This window comes from Trachurus japonicus, chromosome 22 (genome assembly GCF_045865225.1).
Source record: "Trachurus japonicus isolate A0001 chromosome 22, Traja_1.0".
NCBI lineage: Eukaryota > Metazoa > Chordata > Actinopteri > Carangiformes > Carangidae > Trachurus > Trachurus japonicus.
In genome coordinates, this window is record NC_140928.1 from 9,365,354 (window position 1) to 9,380,296 (window position 14,943).

At 40.2% G+C, this 14,943-nt stretch overlaps 1 protein-coding gene across 9 annotated transcripts in view; it reads left to right on the plus strand.

Moving 5' to 3' along the window:
- Positions 1-10,618, plus strand: part of dtnbb (dystrobrevin, beta b) — a 32,893-nt gene extending 22,275 nt beyond the window's left edge. For 4 of the 9 annotated variants that reach the window (XM_085766835.1, XM_085766839.1, XM_085766834.1 and 1 more), the window contains 8 exons: positions 930-1,018; positions 1,883-1,996; positions 3,829-3,925; positions 4,297-4,317; positions 5,677-5,836; positions 6,086-6,175; positions 6,409-6,462; positions 7,150-7,611. In XM_085766835.1, the coding sequence (XP_085622961.1) occupies positions 930-1,018; positions 1,883-1,996; positions 3,829-3,925; positions 4,297-4,317; positions 5,677-5,836; positions 6,086-6,175; positions 6,409-6,462; positions 7,150-7,175 (651 nt within the window). In that variant the 3' untranslated portion in view covers positions 7,176-7,611. Of the gene's footprint in view, positions 1-929; positions 1,019-1,882; positions 1,997-3,828; positions 3,926-4,296; positions 4,318-5,676; positions 5,837-6,085; positions 6,176-6,408; positions 6,463-7,149 lie in introns of all 9 variants that reach the window. The other 5 variants (XM_085766838.1, XM_085766837.1, XM_085766832.1 and 2 more) reach the window with 5 other exon arrangements.
- Positions 10,619-14,943: the final 4,325 nt, after the last annotated feature.

A 14,943-nucleotide genomic window follows, 5' to 3' on the forward strand; every position in this document is an offset into this window, starting at 1 on the left:
AAGATTTCTATCAATAATATCTGAATCTGATTTCATGCCGCACATAAAATGAGCAACAGAACGCAGTGACAGGAGTTAGTTTTCATGCCGAGGAGCTCGACATGTTACAGCGCGTCGCATGAACAGCTTCTTCCTCCAGTTCCATCAATCACAGAAATTAAAAAATGATCCACTGTCAAAACGACTGTCCGCAGTCAGCACAAACCACAGGGACAATTAACGCAGCGTTGCACCAGTTATACGACTTTAACGTGAAGCAGCTGCAGGAGGAAATGTTGGCTGCAAAGACAATGTAGTGTAATTGATTGATATCGGAGAGATTGAGATTTTGAGATTTAATTACTTTGTTACATATTTGCATACGTGTTTTCCCTGTGAATTATGTAACCCTAATCTGTTGTGTGTGTTAATGGCAGGCCCTGACAATAGCAATAAAATATTAAATACGGAGGTTATAGCTGAATTTAAATACATTCAGTTCAACCTGAAATAAAATCAAAAATGGAGTTTGTTTTGACAAAAAATTACAAATTAGCATTTTAAAGGCCTTTAATTTGGCTTCAAATGTCAAGTATTTCACTGTAACAGTAAATATTTGTAACTAAATAAGTAACATCAAAGTTTTTTTTAAAGCATCCTTCATTTTTTTGATTGACAACAATAAAAAAAAACTTCTAAGGCAGTATTAATGTCGGGTTACTTTGGGTTTAGGCTCAAATTGGATTTTTACTTTGCAGTCTGACTGTAAAGTGGGAGGATAAAGAAAAGCTGTGGTGACCTCAGATGGCTCAGTGTTTATGCAGAGACATAATCAGTCTCCAGGAGGGCGTCATTACTGCTCACTGTGGTCAGAAGGAAGCTGTTGGTGCTCAACTTTTGTTTGCACACTGTTTTTTTTAATGCCGCTCTATGATAATTTTGTTTTTCAGCAACAATGTCCTCCAACGGATCTCAGTTTCAACTTCGATGCCAATAAGCAGCAGAGGCAGCTGATCGCAGAGCTGGAGAACAAAAACAGGTACTGTAGAGATAATTTATTTTAGAAACCAGTCAGAGTTTTACTGGCTTTTTATGATGTACATTTACTTAAGTACTCTACCAAGGCTGCTACTGTAGCAGTATATTATAGTACAGTATATTTCTGCTGCATATCAGAGGGAAGCATTGTTCCTATATCTGACAGCTGTCGCCACTTTGCAGATTCTGCCTGTTAAATATGTTAAAATATGATGCACTGCTGCAGAGAAAATATAAAGCACCATATAAAATTGTGAGGGGAACAGCTTGACATTTTGAGAAATACACTGATTTGCATTCTTTGCAGCAGTGACAGTAGGAGATTGATCCCACCCTAATATCTTACTGGTAAATATAAGGCTACAGAGAGCAGTCTGTTAACTTAGCTTAGCATTAAGACAGGGGGGAACAGCTAGCCTAACAAAATCCCTCTGCCAGTGTCTCTAAGGCTCAATAATTGAAACGGTGTGCATGCCAGACGGATTCTCAGCAGGGATAAGTAACTTCATCATGAGGTTGCCAGGCAACCGGTGCGAATTTCCCAAAATGTTCCTTTAAATTTAATTTGTAGCTCAGCATGCTTCCTACGTGTCAATACATAAATAATAGTAATATCAGCGGAATTGTTTCATTTGTTTAATAAAACCCACTGAATGCAGGTTTTCTGCATAAATACTGCTACTGTTGATGCTTATTAGAAAGCATATTTTTGCAATTATGTTCTTTATTTGATTAAAATGTTGAACGTAGGACTTGAATGACCTGCTTGTAATTGAGTATTTTGACATCAGTGGGTCATTACAGTACTTGTGCCTCTAATTAAAGAATCTCAGTATTTCTTAGTCAACTGTCTGTCTGACTTCAGGGAGATCCTCCAGGAGATCCAGCGGCTGCGTCTGGAGCATGAACAGGCGTCTCAGCCCACCCCAGAGAAAGCCCAGCAGAACCCCACACTGCTGACTGAACTGCGGCTGCTCAGGTACTGTATCACCCCCCCACACCCCACCCTACCCCTCTACACCACACCGCACCACACAAGAGCATCTTGATCCCACCGACAGGAAGACAGAACGATATATATTAGGGCAATCAAGTAGTAAAAGCACTGCAGGGCTGGTGTATTTATGTTGGCTGAACTCATTCTTCAAGTAGAAATAATGTCTTCCTAATTCAGAGGGGGTGTTTTTGAATTAGCAGCATGGACATTTATCATGCTGGCAGGACGCTGAGACCCTTGGGTTCATTTCTTGGAAGAGACTCACCCTGTGAGGACGTGTTACAGCACTTGTTGCCCTCGATGACTCCTCGTTTGTCTTGTCCGCTCTAAATAATGAGTCAGCGCCGAGGTTTAAGGTCAACAGTTGTGACAAAGTAAAAAATGTTACATTTATTTTGTCACTTACAACAGGCTAATGTTGGATATATGGTTATAGTAGATGTATTTGAATGTTTTTCTCAATGTCAACAGCCTCATAGTGACTCTTTGGCATGTTAACAGATTTTTGGGTTAAAAGGAATCTCATTTTATGCATTCGTAGAGAAGCAGAGTAATTCGACAGTGAAATTAATTGCTTTATATCACTGGAGGACACAATTATTCCAGTTATTATTTCTCCCAGTTTAAATTAAAACATATTTGGAAGCAGTATTCAGCTCAGTGAGCCTGTTTGTGATTCAGGCTTCAGACCAGGATGTTATCAAGTGATAACTACTTTATCTCAAACCGTGGACTGTGTTTGGAGCTGGGCTGGACAGCTCTGATATCGCCCTCATTCAGCCCGGAGACACAGAGCAGAGCACAGATGTTTACCGTCTGTAGATGTTTGCGAGGTTCAGATAGGACGACTACAGCCAGACAGACGATAACTACAATTCTTCAGTTCTTCTTCGAGATGTTTTCTTTTTTTAAATGCAGTAACACACCATGAACACCAGGGGGTGATGATACGCCAGATTCGTCTTTATTCTCTAACTCAGATGACCTGCGGGCAGGTTGTTCTCTCCTGGAGGAGCCAAGTGAAGATCACTGCAAAACAAAATATTCATTTCCAGCAATAGATTTGAATTTAATACAATTTAAAGCCAAGCAGCTAGTCTTTCCTCCCCCGTCTACCTGTCATACTGCTATGTATATTTATAAGTGCAAGAATAATGCAGTAAATCGTATATCTATTTTCAAACAGCCCAGGTCAGGCTTTTATGTTCATTATGTTCATTTTCATAAATTGATTATGGTAACCAGTAGGACAGCTAGATTCATCCCGCAGATCACCGAATGTTAAAAAAAAAACATTTTTATGGTCCAATATATAAACAATGATGATAAAAGAAGGGGGAAAAAGTATAAGTAATAACTGTAAAGATGAAAGACTGAAGAGAAATAACTCAAATTGTAGGTTGTACGTTTTGCTTTTAGAGGACCAGGTATGATTTAAATGTCACGTTCACAGTGGTGAGAGAAGCAATGACAGGTGAATGACAATGAATGTACCGTGACAGTGACACTAGTGCAGGTAAAAGGGATATTTTTATACCAGCTCACAGCATCAGGAGCACAGAGCACAGTGCTGTAAACGATGCACGAATCACATGACTCCACATGGACAGGAAACACATGTACACATGAAATCATTTGCAGACATATGTGGAATAGATTCATCAAACAATCAAAGTACAAAGGGGTTTTTTTTGTTTTTTTGTTTGTCCAGTACCATGTCAGTCTTGGCATCAGGCTCACCAAGTAGCACGTCTGCCCTGTGTTTTGTTTTGTTTTTTAAACGCTGATCCTTCAACTCTCTCCTTCGGCTACAGACACAGGAAGGACGAGCTGGAGAGGCGCATGTCGGCCCTGCAGGAGAGCAGACGGGAGCTGATGGTGCAGCTGGAGGGGCTCATGAGGCTGCTGAAGGTGCGACTTGATCACTTGATCACCTGGAAGGCGTCTGTATCAGTATTCATCTCCTAAAATTCACGTGCAGACACCGTAAACGCAGATCTGTTGTTCCCCTTTTGCATTTTACAGCATTTGTCAGTGTCAATGTATCTCACACAGTGTGGGGTTTAAAGCTCGGTGGTAGCATGTTGGATGGGATGAGATGCTGCCATGTTAAATTACTTCAAAACCACGACACTGCAGCAGTCTTAAGTTATGTTAATGTGCCGTATGGTGCATGCAGATATCCCTTTCTTCTTCTCCTTTCACTGCTTTAATTCTGTTGCTCTTACTCGTCTTGCTCTCCCTCTCTCTCTCTTTCTCTGCTTACCTTTGCTGGCTGATAGGATGAGGAGCAGAAGCAGGCTGTAAGTTGCCCCTAATTCAGTTTGCCAGGCTCAATACCTGGCTTTAGTCACAGCACTTAGTTTAATGCCTCTCTACACCCCCCCCCCCCTTCACACAGATGTGATTGAGGTTTTTATAATAGATTTTAAGGAGGATGTTGGGAAAGATGATAGGATTCCACCATCTAACTGGGTTATGCTGATCTAGTCCGCTTTGGGCTCCCGCATCACTTCTTCACGAGCAATATTCGAAAGCTATACAACCACAGACTGTGACACAATCTTTAAAAAAAAACAGGCTTCTTGTGTCCGCGGTCCAAGCAAGTTGGGAGAACTGTGTTTTTCTTAGCCCGAATGTCATGGACCTGTTCCTTTCATCGGCACTAACAACCTCCCTTCTAATGTGACTGCAGTCTGGCTGGCCATCTGCTGCCTGGCTGCCAGCCATCGACCTGGGCCTTCACAAGTCCCACAGACACACAGAGATCCTTTCTCTGTGAGATATAGCTCTCGACTCAGCACAGGCCCCAGTCGCTCACCCACACATGGCTCTCATTACCCCTCGATGCAGTAAAGGTGCACTATAGAGAGAGACACAGAGTATAGCCAGCCAGTATAGGATTACCAGATTTTCTTGCCTTCGTACTGTTGTTTTTTGTTTGTTCTCCCAAAAAGGATTAAGATCTTTCGGTCACATCTGTGTGTGTATTTGTTTTAATAAAGTCACCTTTAAAAGCATAAAGGTCATCTCTTCGTTATAGCTGCAATCTGTGACTGCATTGCAGCATCTTGTAGTCAAACGCAGGCCTTCCAGAGCTGGCTCTGTTGATGAAGAGATTAATTGGGTTTATGTTTTTTTGTTTGTGTGTTTGTTTTCCTCTCCATCAAAATCCCAGATTCGCTAAAAGGTTTGCATTTGGAGGACGGTCCAGTATGTATTAAAAACACCCAGAAACTCACTGTTAATTTAACTTTGCACTAGTGAGGATAAGCTTGGGAACACTGGTCAAACTCTCTGACACAAATACATAATGTATAAATCTCATACTTCTGATGCTGATCAAAGCTGTGCCAAATTCATGAGCATATTTGAAGACCAGCAACCCTCAAATTATTCTGATACTTTTAAAATATACGCATTATTTTATTAAATATACAGTACGATTTAGTTTCAAGGAGCAGCTGGACGTTAGGAAACATGCTTTTCTCATGGCACTACTAAAGCTGATGGATTTAGAGGTAGAACAAGGAGTCAATGATAACAAAAACAAAAAGGAGCAAACAGGACAAAACATCTCCATCGAAACATCAGGGAACTCAATTATTTTCAAAATTTGAAGGTTTAACAATTTGCAATAGCTGTATATTTTTATCTTGCAGTCCCAGTCTGGAGGCTCCCCTCATTCTTCCCCCAGTCACGGTGCAGGCTGCTCCATGCCCATGCCCATACGCTCCACCTCGGCTGGGTCCACCCCGACTCACACACCGCAGGACTGCCTGGCGGGGGTGGGAGGGGACGTCCTGGAGGCCTTTGCTCAGGGTGAGTGTGAACCAGCACCTGAAACAAAGAGCAGTCATCACAAACCGCATGCAAAATGTGCTGTTGATTAATTCCTAATAGGTGTGGAACTGAAACTTATTCTAACAGTAACATTTCTGAATAGTGATCAGTGAACATGTGCACTGTGCCTGTTTGTACGTCCATATGGTTGCAATAAAAAAAAAGAGAAAAAAAACAGAGAAACTGCACGTGTTTTTAATTTTGTTTTTAACTGTCTCTGTTCCCCAGGTGTACCTAGAAATCTTCGGAATGATCTATTAGTTGCTGCTGATTCAATCACAAACACCATGTCATCTCTGGTGAAAGAGCTCCACTCGGGTTAGTCCATAACACATGTTTTACCATAAGTCTGTTTGACCATCTGGATCATGTTTCCTGGGTTTGAGTCTTTATGAAACTATTTATCTCTCTTTGCATTTTCGTCATTCTTACAACGTGCTGCTGATACCGAAACCATCACCTCTGTCTGTGTTTATTGAGTTTTTATGTGGTCACCCAAAAAAAAAAAAAAAAAAGCATCGTCACTGAACTCTGGGCTTTTGTTTTTATAGTGGATGACGGGCAAGACGACGAGGAGACCAACATGAGGAACGGCGGGGACAGAGGTGAGTCAAGGTTAATGCTTATAACAGTAGCGTCCTAACTAGGTCTTTCAAAGCCAATCATACTGCAGTATATCAGACACACACACACACATGCACAGACAAAGGCACTTAAAACAGAATGTGTGTCCATAATTCAGATCCGCCAAAACATAAACACACAATATTTCCTCTCCCCATATCTTTTTCCTTTGAAAAAGATGATTAATTGATATTATGTCGAGCGTATTTAACTTAACTACAGCCTTGTTGTCCCAAGATAACCAGATAATTAAATATTATTACAGGGAAATGACGGATACGATGAGATAGGAGGATAATTGACTCTTGACCTTGAGATGATGCGATAAAATAAAATTATTGCAATCATGGCCACATAAACAAGCTGCCTTCAAGTACATTCATTTTCTGGAACCACAGAGCTAATATTGAGCGCACAAGTGCTTTGTTTTTTTTCTCCATTATTTGGTCAGCAGGAGTGGGCTGCAGAAAAATTATATATAACAGCCAGTGATACACATGTGTGGGTCTTTATAATGGGCTGCTGCTGCAACTCTGCATCCAAACGTAGCAAAGCGACGTGGCACATTGCCATAGAGTCATTTATACTTTTTTTAAAAAAAAACTAATTAAGCCAGGCTGTGCAGGCTGTCAGCAACACTGAATATGCTCCGCTGTGTGTGTTTCCAGGCACAATGAGAGTACCGAAGCACTGAGGGAACCAGAGCACCATCCCATCCTGTAAGGACATACGGTCATCAGCTGGGAAGAATCAGTAACAACAACTACAACAACAACAACCCTGGCATTAGCACGTAGAGTAATGCATGCTGTAATCTAACAGGATTTCACTATGTGAAAAAATTGTTTCTTCACACCTTGCAGGTAGCAAGATGTGTCTAATTAGCGAGTGTGTTTGTTGTCCTGTAAACAAAAACTGCTGTAATTACCCAATGATTTCCCTCATGACTGCTAAGGAATGGCTTGCTGTGCTTCGTCCCTCAACTGTTCCACTGCAGCAGGTCATTCTGTATATAAGATACTGTAAACACATGACCTTGGGACGTGGAGGTGACCTCCTGTCACAACATGTTCCCTGTCATTGCTTTTGTATGATTAGCGCTAGTATTTCTTAATTTCTTTTACTTTTTTCTTTCTTTTTTTTTTTTTTTGTTAAATTATTTTTGCATGAAGTTGCACTCATGTCTGGATTTAGGTACTGTACCATGCTATGCCAGCTCTTTGTGGGTTTATGATGACAGCTGGGGTGTCAGAAGTGTCCTGCCTCAGAATTCATGCTGAGTGTGTTTACTGCACATCCACATTCGAGGAGCTGGATCTGAGGTCAGTCAGGACACGCTGCAGTCTCACTTAAAGGAACAGTTCTACATTTTGGGGAAATAACATCATTCCCTTTAGACGAGAGGATCAATACCAGTCTCATGTGTGTCCGTTAAATATTGAGCCGAGGCCTGGACAGGGTTTGCTTGACTTAGCATAAAGACTGCAAAGAGGAGACAACAGCTAGTCCTAAACCTCTTAGCATCTTGTTGTCGCAGGCAACCAGCAAAACTCAAGAAAGTCATCCAACCAAGACTAAGGCCTGTAATCCCTCATAAAACCACAGTTTGTCTTTTTTATACATACTTATAGAGGTATAACATGTGAACAAGCTAGAGAGTTGCGGGTGCAGATTTTTAACACTTTTATAAAACATTTCCCCTGTTTGCAGTGTTTAAGCTGCATTAACAGTCTAATGTTTGTCCCAATTGTTTTTTTCTGGGTTTTTTGTTTTTGTTTTTTTATTGCAGCGTTAGTTTAAAGCTAGTTTCAACTTTTTTCTGTTTTGTTTCTGTGGGTCAAACCGAACAGGCAAAAATAAGCCTTAGGCCAAATGTTAATAGCAGTTCAACATGTTTTATCTTTAATCTGTACACAAACCAAAGTGTAAAAACAACAAGCTGTGGTTTGGGGGGTTTGTGATTAACAATTTCTTGGTCAATCACCTGAATATTGTTGTTTCTAGACTTCAAAGATTCAGCCAGCCCCTACTTTCATACTTTATGCTAAGCTAAGTGAACTAGCTGCATCCTGTTGCCTCTCATTGTTGTCTCATCCAGACACAAGAGTGGTATTGATCATATTTAACTCTCAACAGACGTGAGGACACAGAGGAAAATTTATGGTGATAGCACTACTCTTGTGTCCAGCTGCGTCTATTATTGTTGTATGAAGAAGATCTAAATAAAAAGCTGATGTCTGTTCTGACCTTAGCTTGGAATATAAAGAGCTGCTGTCCGCACGTAAACACACTCAGTGAGTCTCACACTGTACTGCTGCTGCTACTGTGCTCTCCGTGAGCCACCCTTGCAAATAGGAGGGCTGTGTGCGGTTAAGAGAAACCGAGGGGCTACTCCAAACACAATAACGAGCTGAGTCTCACCGTTTCCTCCCGATGGAAACTAAACTAAACCACCTGAAGGGCATTGTAACACTCGACGCAGCAAGGTGCCTCCTTCCAAAATACACGGACTAGTTTGTAGTCTCAGTATTTATTGTTTCAAGTGTAGGGAAGCACCTCAGGATGTTAAATAGTAATGAATTAGACCTTGCGTTTTAGTTGTGAGTTACAAAATGAACACTTATACAGTATGTGAGGATGTAAGGTAGTTGTAAGCAAGTAGGAAACGCTTTGATAGCTTTATTTAGTTAATAAAGGATTATTGAAAATGTTCATGTGCAATGACGGTAGGTGCTCAGGGACTGCAGAGCTCTTCTAGGTGAAATGTGGTAGTGATTACTGAAAAAGTTAAAGGTCATTAATGAAGGGTTTTATTCCGAAATGCTGTAGAGTCATAACAGCCCAGTCCTCCAAAACTGTTTGTCAAACCCTGTTGTAAGATTTTGTAAAGACATCCTACAGAAGCTTGTTTCGTTTTTAATGTCACTCATTTTGGAATGAAACTCTTCATAGATTTTGAGGGAAAAAACAACAGCAAGTGATTAAATGCTGGCTTAAAGAATGTGGATTATAAGAAGGGGAGAAGTTTTTCTGAAGTGCTAATTGGTGAAGCATGTTGTTGGGTATAGTTTGTCTGTGTGTAAATTTGTGTCTTTTCATAGAAAAGCTAAGGCGATCTGTCTGTGGCAGAGGTAGCTGTCAAACAGAGGGGTTTATTTCGAGTCAGACGGAGATCAGGTCCACGCCGTTACCTTTACATTCTTGTCTTCTGGTTCAATGTTTTGTTTTGTTTTTTGTCCTTCGGGTTAGCCATCTCAAAGTGAAAATGAGCTACGTCTGTTTTTTTGTATGTTCGTTTTTTCTTTAGCGAAAGGCAAATGTGATGAAGGTTGTGGGAGCAGTTTTTAGATGGACGTGACAGGTCGAGTCTGATTGAACTAAACCACAGGAAGTGTGAGCTTTTTTTTTTGTTTATAGAGATTTGTACATAAGCCCATCCTATAAACTAAGTATAAGGTCTCAAGGTGTCAAGAAAAAGAACAAAAAGAGGCTCCTCGCTTATCGTCGTTCTAAATGTGATGTTTTCATTCAGTTCTCTGTTCTGCTCTTTGTCACCATTATTGTTCTTATTCTGGTTTACAGTATTAGTGGAGTATAGTCATTGTAATGAGTTTGTCAAAACGCAGATTCGCGTGCACTGCACACTCACACTTCCACAGCTGCCCAAATATAAACTCATTTAAGAAAAAGTTGATTTTATTCAGCTGAAATACGTCCAGAAATGCAAAGGTGAACATTTAAAGCAGTTACTGTCTTCCCCTTCCTTCTGGTCACACATTTGAATGCAAAACTTTTCTTTATTTCTTTTCCGTTCTTTCAGTTTGTGCCTGTAGCTGTTCTGTAAAGTGCTGTATAAAGTAACCATTCAGCAAATAAGACGACCTATCAGCCTTTATGTCGGCGTTTTAGTCTGTGACTTTGTAGAGATTTTATTCATTTATTTAAAGTGTTCTGCGGGAAAAATTACGCTCAGCCTTTACATTTGTGCCAAACTGTTTGCAGACATTGTGCGTCATACAAATTACAGGTATATAACAAAAGTATATCTGCGTTAGTATGTTGTTGTTGCCCATAGTTATTTCACAGAATGCCTGGAGATGTTCACATTTAATGGTATCCACTGCTGGAATCTGCTGGAAATTATTAAAAAAAAACTCACATTTACTAGTTAATAAAGATAGAAAACACATTCCAGATCTACTGATACACACTCACTGATGTCATTTAAACCAATGCAGAGGCAATACTGTATATACCCTGTCAGACCAAACTCTGGGTAATACAAATAAGACACAGCCGGTCATTCAGAGGTGCACACATTGTGATCCTTTTATTGTTTGCAGAGAGACAACGTGCAAAGAGGACAAGCCTCGACGACAACGCTCCCCTGATGTTATTTATCTATGTATGTGTTCTGTATGGTTATGCTTCTGGTACATATTTGTTTCTCATGTTAATTTTACAAAACATAGTTTTATGTCACAAAGCCACTGTCTTTTGTAAATAAATCAAATGTGAGATATATTAAAAAGATTTAAAATATGTCTTTGACTTCTCATATCATGATTGCACTTATGACACTTGACGCGCTGATACGTGACAATTTCGTTTATCATCTGTTTAACACTCTTTTCCATTCATGTCAACAGGAAACTGTCTACTTTGATTTTCCTGACAGTTGGAGTGACTCATTTCTTTCAAAACTCATTTCTCATTCTTTCAAAACTCATTTCTTTCAAAACATGTGATCAACTCATAAAATATGACATTTTGTCATGCAATTAATTATGAAATAGTTCAAATGAGCACCACTTCATCCACTTTCCACTATGACAACATAATATGAACATCCTGTTTAGTGAGTACAAATGCTCATGAATACATTTCATCAATCCCACCAAACAGAGAGCACAATAACACTGATCCTAGAGAAAGGACTCCAGTGGAGTTGTACCACCCCAAATCGTTTAATTTTTTTTAATTTATTTACATCTGTTTTGGTCGTCAGGTTATTCACTGTAATGTAACCTAAACATGGGCACTGTTTATCATCAGTCAGTTTTCCATGAGCAAAAGAGTTGAAACAAAGCTTTGACTTATCGAGACAGCACAGTCATGATGACAGTGAGAAAATTATTAAAAAATAAAGAGGAAATAAGTTACGTTAAAGTCAGAAACTTCCTACAGCTAGCTGCCCATTTCTGTAATATAATGTATTGTGCCCTTTCTACATCAGTTTGTAGTCGGACTTCAGTGATTCAAAAAGCTGCTCAATATCAAATGTACAGTATAGTGCAGAATATAAATGTGTGTCTCATGTCCTCACTGTCCTCATCTGTACCTTACTTTCTGACCTCAGGTCACTTAGAGGAGAAAATAGAATCACATTACTTTGTTATCTTGAATACATTCAATTTTGGAGTCAAGGTAATTTGTTTACTGCAGTAAATTTAAAAGTTCAGTCCCTCACAATGTTCCTCTTTATCGTCCTCTTATAAGCTGCAGACAGGGAAACACATCCACCTGATAGTTCAACCACAAACAATGCCCTTTCCTGCTTCACCCACAAAATCTGATATGAAAACAAACTGACCTTTCCCCCCACTGTTGTTTCAGGCACACACACATACTAACGGAGGTAAACTATACAGGTGAGAAGAGGCTACGACATCCTGACCTATCAGCATCCTCCTCTGCGATCTGGGAAGAGAGAGGGACTGCCGGCAGCACACTGCTGCTGCCTGTAGGTCATGAGGCGTCGTCCTGCCTCTGCTGCGGCTGCTGTCCTCAGATGAACCACACAGTGCCATTGATTCTATGAGAAAGAGGAGACGCATCTGCTTCCAGATCAGATCGACGTTCGACCTGCTGCACACACATATTTCCTCTCTCCTACTCTTTTTTTCCCCCAAGATGCCGTCAGTCTCAGTCTGCCCCCACAGGGAACTACAACCATCCTGCATTTGGCAACCTGTAACATTGTCTCCGTCTAGTGGTGTGCATGGGATAGATAGATATTGCAGCAGTGGTTAGGCTGCTGAGGGGTTAATGGAAGGAAAGTGATATGAGATTTGATATCTTTTTCTAGCTGCACTCTAGGAAATGAACTGGAGATGTGGAGCCAGATGAAGGCTTCAGCTGAGAGGATAAAATCTATGAAGCCGTATTCCACATCCGTTTTGACATATAGATTGGAGGCCAAATTAAAGATTAGTCCAGTGGAACCAGTTTGGGACTGGTTTGATTTTTATATTACTATCAGTACATGGTCAGTACGTTGTTGTCATTCAGTAAAACTGTGCAGAAACCACTTCTATGGCAGTATAGGCATCCCCCACCTTTAGATATTGTTTTTTAGTTAGTAAATGCAGAACATCCTAAATTCAAAGTTTAAAATTACAGGAACCAGTGGAACAAAATTAGCCAAGTTGATTTTGGCTGAAGCAACAACATAAACTGTAGGTTTCCTTTCATGCATGTTTCTCATTAGTTTCTGTTATGCAAATGAACAGTGCAAAATGACCAAATGACTGGTTCTTGTTCTTACACACAAGAAACACAACACTCTCATCCAACAGCTCTGTTGTATTTGTGATATGACTGATGCATCCGTTTGATGTATCAAACTTCCTGTCTGAAATTTGTCAACATTATGCATTAGGCGAGTGAGTCTAAATCCAGACAGGCTAGCATTAAAGCCTTAAAACCTTTTATATATATATATATATATATATATATATAGTTCCCAAATGAATCAGTGAAACTACAGACATTTTGACCTGTCATTGCAGGAGAAGCACAGGTGGAACTAATAACATTAATGACGGCTCTGCTCCAGCAATTAATGCAAAGCAACGCAGCAATTAAAAATGTTATTAGTAACACCTGTGTTTGATAAGTCAAAAATGTCTGCGGCTGTGACAGAGATCAATTCAACCTGGGTTTGTATAGGAAACACTCAAATACATGGAGCAATGTAGACATAGAAAATAACATATGAAATGAGTTTGTGCTGCGCAAAGCTATAGCTTCATTAAATATGTATGGAAGACAAAGTGTAAGCTACAGGAGTAAACACAGACTTCAGAAAACTCTCAGCAATAACTGTAGCAGCCGCATGTTGCACTTCACTAGGCCCCAAAACTCGCTTGAGGCATGAAGTAATTGCATGGCTGCTTAGGGCCCCACAACCACCAGGGGGCCCTTAAATGAAGCAAATTAAAATGGCAAGTCTCCCCAGGTTCTTGTGGTCATTTAAAAGTACATAAATGTAGGTTTGTTGTATATTTGTTGCTTCTGTAGATTTTATGGCCCTTTTCAAAAGACTGAAACTGCACTGCCTTCCAATTATTTTAATTGTGGGGAAATGTAATTCACTGATAGTTCACCCACTGACTGGAAACAATAACATACAAAAACAAGGTTGTCGGCTATCACATTTCTTTTTTTTATGTTTTTTCTTAAAGCTCTTATAACATAAAAAACACACACAATATAGCCATAATTTACACCTCCCAGTTAAGTTTCCACATGGGTGCCTTTGTGGCTGCTCTGAGGCCATGTAGTGCACATGAAGCATCAGTGGTCAACGGGTTCAAACACATGTTCATTAAGGGTTTAAAATGGGCAAGAGCTCATGGCCTTCACAGTGGCTCCTTAGCTATTAAATCAACATAAACAAAATAATTGCACGAGGGTCCATGCAGGGATGCACACACAGACTCAAAATAAATGTAAATTAGACATGGACACCCCCCTTAGCAGAGGGGCACATTTAGGTTAATTAGGAGACATTAAATTGTTCAGTGTGTTAATGATGCATAGGAGTGTCAAAACAGGGTGCAGATTTTTTTTTAAGTGTTTAAATTAAAGCAGAAGTAAGCGATCCGGTCGTTTTGGCTAACTTCTTGTCAGCCGATGCAGTTAGCAGTCCCCGCCCTCGTCCCTACGTCACCACATTCACGCGCATCCCTTGGCTGCACACACAGAGAGGACCGCCCCTTTATACCGTTCTCTCTCCTCATTGGATAAAGGTTGTAGGATACAAGGAAAGTTTTCTCCTCGGCTTACTACAGAGCAGAGTGACCGACAGACCCGTGTTTCAGACCAAACACTCTATATTAAGTGATTGCGGTCGGAAGATATAACTATTTAAGACTTATAATATTAACACAAATATTCCGCTTACTTCTGCTTTAAATAAAGGTTTAGGGCCTAGTAGTAGTGGTGGTTGTTGCATGCCTGCTCACTTTGCTGCCTCCTGTGTTGAATATTATAATCTAAAAAATCAATAGCTAAATGAACAGGTTTCCAGATAAAGACAGATAAATAAAGATTTGCTGAATATAGCTGAGTGTATTTTAGTGTGTGTGTGGCGGTGGTGGAGGGCGCTTGATAATGAGTTATTAATCTGACAAAACCTTCACCAGCCTCGCCTCCCTCCCTCCCTGTCTGTCTGCACA